This window comes from Engraulis encrasicolus, chromosome 15 (genome assembly GCF_034702125.1).
Source record: "Engraulis encrasicolus isolate BLACKSEA-1 chromosome 15, IST_EnEncr_1.0, whole genome shotgun sequence".
Lineage (NCBI taxonomy): Eukaryota > Metazoa > Chordata > Actinopteri > Clupeiformes > Engraulidae > Engraulis > Engraulis encrasicolus.
Window position 1 is genome coordinate 30,854,702 of NC_085871.1, and position 6,348 is coordinate 30,861,049.

Consider the following 6,348-nt stretch of genomic DNA (forward strand, 5'->3'; position numbering starts at 1 on the left):
CCACTGGATTCAAAATGTATTGTAGAGTATGGAATTTTAGTTCAGTTTCAAAATGCACTCACCGGCCACTACATTAGGAACAACTGTTACAACTGCACATTGAGGCAAATTTATGATCACCCAATCACATGGTGGCAACTCAATGCATTTGTGCATGTAGACATGGTCGAGATGATCTGATGCAGTTCAATCCAAACGTCATAATGGGGAAGAAAGGTTATTTAAATGACTTTGAACATGGCATGACTGTCAAGCTGAAAGGGGTTTTATTTCATAAAACACTGATCTACTGGGATTTTCACCCACAACCATCTCTGGGGTTTACAAAAAAAAATGCAGTGAGCAGCGATTCTGTGGGCAAAAAGGCCTTGTTGATGGCTGCGGTCAGAGGAAAATGGCCAGACTAGTTTGAGCTGATAAAAAGGCAACATTTAAGTGAAATAACTACTCATTACAACCGAGGTATGCATAAGATAATCCCCGATTACACAGCATATCAAATCTTGAGGCAAATGGGCTATAGCAGCAGAAAACCACATTTGGTGCCACCCCTGTCAGCTAAGAACAGGAAAATGAGGCAACAATTTGGACAGGCTCACCATAAACGAGACGAGAAGATTGGAAAAATGTTGCCTGGCCTGATGAGTCTTGATATCTACTGGAATGGTCAGAATTTGTCGACAACAACATGAAAACATGGGTCAACCCTGCCTTACATCAACGTTTCAGGCTGGGGATATAATGGCACAAGGATATTTTCTTAGTACAATTTGGGCCAATTAGTATCAATGTATCTTTGTTGGAATGCCACAGCCTAGCCGAGTATTGTTGCAGGCAGTTCAGGCAGTTCTGAAGGCAAAAGGGGGTCCAACTCAGCATTAGAGAGGTGTTCCTAATGAAGTGGCAGGTGAGTGTATATGCTGCCCATTGAAAATATTTTCTGATGAATGAAGTAATAAAGTAATATCTATCTGTCTGAACACATTACTACAAATTGATTATAACATGACGATCAACTTTTCTGTGTGCAAAGTCAGTCATGAAAAATACTAAAACAATCGGCTGTGGTAAATAAGTAGAATCAAAGAAATGGGGAAGGTACACGCCGAAATGCGTCTGTGCAAAAAAATAAAGAACAAAAAATTGATGCAAGTTGCGCCCCCCTTTTCTATGATTGTAAGTATTTATTTGGGGCAGCACCCTTAAAAGTCATCAAGAAACCTGAGTGAAGCCTGCTACCTACTTGACTGTGGTAAATAAGAAAAAAAAACATGATAACACTTTAGAATACCGTTTTTTAAAGGTGCACTGTGCAGAATGTGGCCAGAATGGGTACTGCAACTATGCTGCCTATTGAAACTGTGCTGCCTAAACTTGATCTTTTCATGAATATGTACTAAATAGCCTAATAAACCAACATTTACTAGTAAGTTTTGCAGCTAAAAATGTATGTTTATATATCTATATATTTAGTGGTGGTGGTAAGTATTCATGAAAAAGGTCATGATGGTATTTATGAATGGGCAGCATGAATTCTGGAAATAAACTACAAAAAATATTACACGGTGCACTGTGCAGGAAATGGTCTTCTAGTAGGTCTTCTAGCTAAAAATGTCTATTTCTGGGAATTCCACAGTTTTGTTTAGTTTAGTTTATTGGTTTATTTGACTGGGGCCATGCACAGGATAACTCTATCAAACAAAACACACACATTAAAACATGGACAATGCATGTCCTTACAAATAATTACACACTAAAATCAGTCACACCTCACTAACATACCACAATAAAAAAGAAAAGCAACATGTTCAATCACATCATCCCATCAATGGCGGACCATGGACAAGATTCCCCTTTTCATGTATGGGAAGTGCAATATTCCCAGTCATAATGAATACTTACAATGTGATGGTGGTGGTAAGTATTCATGAAAAAAGGTAACATTAGTGAATGGGTAGCATGGAAATAAACATCAAAACAATCTTACACAGTGCACCTTTAAAAAGCTTTAGTAACACATGGTAAATAATTATAGAATAAGCATTTACAAATATTTGTAAATGAGTAAGAAATATTTTAACACCTTTAACACTCCACGGGCAAGATAAGTTTGCACCACTCAAGGGGGCAAATGTTGCTTATATATTTTGAAAAGTGTCTGTAGTTGAGATAACTCTTCTGGATTCACTGCTATGTTAGTGTTATCAGCTGTTAAAGTGACACAACTGTATTAAAAATATGCCTTTTAAGATGAGTGCAGACCTTTCCACTAACCTTTGTTAGACATAGTGGGAAGTTTTTTATGTTCATTGTTTCCTTTAAAAAATTGTTTGTTTCCAAATAGCATTTTACAGGATACGTTTAAGTAAGCGTTTTTTTTTTTTCATCAAAACCTGACATTTGACAAGGGTTGTGTAGACTTTATGTCCACTCTACATAAATGCTACATTTTCCTGATTCCTTAGACTCCAGACAGCATTTTAGTGGTTAACCTCCGTTTTCCTGACACTCCCTGATACCACAGTATTAAAAGAAGAGATTTAGGCAGAAATGGCAAAACTGTCTAAGTAAAGAGCTACAGGGATGACTTTAATTAACCAACATGTTTACAGAATGACTTGGATGAAAGCACAGAGGCTTTCCTTCACAATGACACCAAACAAGGTCATCACCATATGTCTAACAAAAGGTCAGTAGAAAATGTTCAGACCACAAAAGGTGATGAAGAAATTCCTCATCATTATGCACAGAAGCAAAGAGTAGAACTCACACCAGCAGCTGATGCAATAATTGATTTATTGCTTTACATATGTACAAGTGATCAAGGTGCTACCCAAAAAGTGCAAAACGTTTTCGGTCACCAGACTTTCCTCAGTGCAAAAAAGGTCTGGTGACCGAAAACGTTTTGCACTTTTTGGGTAGCACCTTGATCACTTGTACATATGTAAAGCAATAAATCAATTATTGCATCGGCTGCTGGTGTGCGAGTTCTACTCTTTGCTTCTGTTGATTACTGCTTTGGAACCAAAGCACCCACAAGGACTGGAGTTACTGGCGCGACACCCCTCTGTCTTTTGTCACCATAATTATGCAAACACCAATACATTTTCACAAAGGTGCATTACTTGGCTGTAAGAAACCACCTCCAGACTCCCTATGCACTCAAATACCCTTGAAAGGACCAGAACAGGCCAAAAGGACACCAGATGAAGCATAAAATATGGATGCGTGTTGATACCATTCAAACAGATAAAATTCTAGTTTAAAACATGAACACAGGACACAAACATTGTAGAAAAATAGATTTTATTGAATCTTGATTTAAAGAAGACTAAACCTGTGGAAAAAGAAAAGAGAAGTCACACATCAAGGAAGAAGATTGGTTGAACTGCTTTCTAGTTGTCCAATTATAGAATAATGATATATGAGGGATTAAAGTTAAAAAAATTGTAGACATGGGTAAAGCAAAAATCAAATATGGCAAATGAGAATGTAACACCACCTACCTATTCATCCTTTGATCTCCCCAAGATAAGCCAAGGGACCTGAGGCTTCTCCATGGTTGTACAGAGTGCTATCCTCCTGGTCATGAAATAGATCCTGGTGGGTATTCCCCGACTCAGATGGATAAGCCAGGGGAACAGAGACTTCTGCATGGCTGTCCAGAAGAGCACTATAGTGGTTGGGGTCTTCCTGGTCTAAAAGATCCTGGTGGGTATTGGTATTCTGCGACCATCTGTTGCCCGACTGAGTAAGAGGAACCAAACTCATATCAAGCTTAAACTGGCAGCGTTCACATATGGATTGGTCAGGGATGGAGGGCGCGGATGACTCCTGCATCTTCCATCCATCGAAGGACGACTGCTGAAGGTCGTCTTCAGCGGATTCTGAGATCAGTGGAGGACGAGAGTCAAGAGGCACCCAACTACCGTAGATTGGCCTGTGCCGTTTCTGCTGCTTTGAGGTTTCTTGTGAAGACCCCAAGAACTGACCTAGATCTGTTCTAGAACCATCTAGCCATTGGATCTTCTGCACAGGTTTGTGTGCATTCTGTGAAGATCCAGAGGCCTGCTGCTTCCAGTTGTTAGAGGACTTCTCTTGGTTCTGCACAGGTTTGTATGTAGGGCTCACCGATTCAGAGGGCTGGGACTTTCGATTAATAATGTATGGCCACTGATTCCTCTGCACAGGTTTGTATACATTCTCTGAAGATCCAGAAGCCTGTTGCTTCCAGCTGTCTGACGATGCCCCCTTGCTCTGAGTCACATACCCAGAGACCTGTTGCCAATTGTTTAAGGATTGTGGCTGATGCAGCTGTGAAGATCTGGAAGATGTCACAGATCCAGCAGTCTGTTCCTTTGAACCGTCAAAGGATTTCCGTTGGTGCCGTTGCACAGACTCTGGCCCCCTGTGAAATGATGGCTGCAGGTTCCTTTGCACAGGTTTGTATCCATTGTGAGAAGATCCAGAGACCTGTTGCTTCATGTCGTCAATTGATGTCTCCTTGCTCTGCGCACGTCTGTATATATTCTGGGAAGATCCAAAGCTCTGGGTCTTTGAGTTGCTAGTGGCAACATTTAGGTTTTGCAGTTTAGGTTCATGTGTGGCCTGCTGTAATGCAGTGGACTGGGTCTTCCAATTGCTAAGGGGTGGCTGCTGGCTCTGCTGCACAGATTTAGAAGTCCCTTGCCAGTTGTTGATGGATGGCTTTTGGCTCAGACGCACAGGTTCGAAGGTCTGTGCATACGCTGAGCCATGGTTGACATCTTGGAAAGGGCCCCTGGACAGACTGGAATGGCCATGATACTGAGGTTTCGAATCCACTTGACCAGGCGATGCAGATGTTGGTTCGACCGCTGGGTAAGTGGACCTGTAACTGCCTCCATCTTGGTTCTGGTTGGTCTGTGATGGCAGAAAGTTTCCTTGGCCAGTACGTCTGTATATAGTCTGGGAGGAGCCTAGGGTCTGGGGCTTTAAGTTTCCAGTGGCCACATATGGGTTTTGCCGTGTAGATTCATATGGAGCCTGTTGTGACGCAGTGAACTGGGTCTTCCCATTGCTTAAGGATGGCTTCTGGTTCTGCTGCACAGATTTAGAGGTCCCTTGCTGCTGCCAGTTGTTGGTGGATGGCCGCTGGATCTGCTGCACAGATTTAGAGGTCTCTTGTTGCCGCCAGTAGTCGATGGATGGCTTTTGGCTCGGTCGCACAGGTTCGAAGGTCTGTGCATACACTGAGCCATGGCTGACATCTTGGAAAGGGCCCCTGGACAGACTGTGATGACTATGATACTGAGGTTTCAAATCCACTTGACCAGGCGATGCAAATGTTGGCATGGATTCGACCGCTGGGTAAGTGGATCTGTAACTGCCTCCATCTTGGTTCTGGTTGGTCTGTGATGGCAGAAAGTTTCTTTGGCCAGTACGTCTGTATATAGTCTGGGAGGAGCCAAAGGTCTGGGGCTTTGAGTTTCCAGTGGCCACATTTGGGTTTTGCTGTGTAGATTCATATCTGGCCTGCTGTGATGCAAGGAACCGGGTTTTCCATTTGCTTAAGGATGGCTGCTGGTTCTGCTGCACAGATTTAGAGGTCTCTTGTTGCTGCCAGTCGTCAATGAATGGCTTTTGGCTTTGTTGCACAGGTTTGAAGGTCTGTACATACGCTGAGCCATGGCTGACATCTTGGAAAGGGCCCCTGGACAGACTGTGATGGCCATGAGACTGAGGTTTCAAATCCACTTGACCGGGCAATGCGAATGTTGGTATGTATTCGACCACTGGATCAGTGGATCTGTAACTGCCTCCATCTACATCAACTTCATCATGGATACACCCTGAAAAACACAAATTAGGCAGACATTAACATCCTGGGACTGTCAATACAAAACTAACAGGCAAAAATGCCAAGGAAAGACACAGACAATTGAATGTTGCTCCTCTTACCATTTGCAAGTCTGATGTCATGAGAGGCAATGACCAAACAGAATACAGCCAACCTATAAGCACAATGAGAGATATGTTAAGAAAATGCCAAATAATGACATGACATGACATTAGAAAAACAATTTGCTTACAAAGTTACCTGAAGTGAGTTCCACTGAAGCCACACATTTTGCAGGGTTGCTAAAAGCTTCCTCTGCACTGATATCATTACACCAAACTGAGTGATTCAGGTAGCTTTTAACTCAGGGGTGGGATTGTGTTTTGACCAATCACATGCCGGTATTATCTAGGAGACAATATGGCTCTGAACAATCACTTACTGATTGAGAGAATCGGATTGTGCTCTGGCCAATCACAGACTGATTGTGCTAACCAAAGTGGCTGAAGAGGGAATTAGTGCTATCAGCT

General features: G+C 42.3%; 1 protein-coding gene across 1 annotated transcript; it reads right to left on the minus strand.

Annotated features, from left to right (window-relative positions):
* Nucleotides 1-3,289: 3,289 nt before the first annotated feature.
* On the minus strand, nucleotides 3,290-6,139 carry LOC134463972 (uncharacterized). The gene is made up of 4 exons (XM_063217379.1): nucleotides 6,080-6,139; nucleotides 5,941-5,993; nucleotides 3,507-5,831; nucleotides 3,290-3,337 (listed from the first exon to the last, which is right to left on the minus strand). Exons 1-3 carry the CDS (start codon nucleotides 6,106-6,108, stop codon nucleotides 3,511-3,513), a joined length of 2,403 nt encoding a protein of 800 aa, XP_063073449.1. The 5' UTR covers nucleotides 6,109-6,139; the 3' UTR covers nucleotides 3,290-3,337; nucleotides 3,507-3,510.
* Nucleotides 6,140-6,348: the final 209 nt, after the last annotated feature.

What these genes read in the sequence shown, in the direction of transcription:
- LOC134463972 (XM_063217379.1), bottom strand. Translation starts at nt 6,108, where the DNA reads ATGTGTGGCTTCAGTGGAACTCACTTCAG. An exon ending in TTCAGTGGAACTCACTTCAG is followed by an intron (nt 5,994 to 6,079) that starts GTAACTTTGTAA and finishes TTGTGCTTATAG; the next exon opens with GTTGGCTGTATTCTGTTTGG. An exon ending in TGACATCAGACTTGCAAATG is followed by an intron (nt 5,832 to 5,940) that starts GTAAGAGGAGCA and finishes TGTGTTTTTCAG; the next exon opens with GGTGTATCCATGATGAAGTT.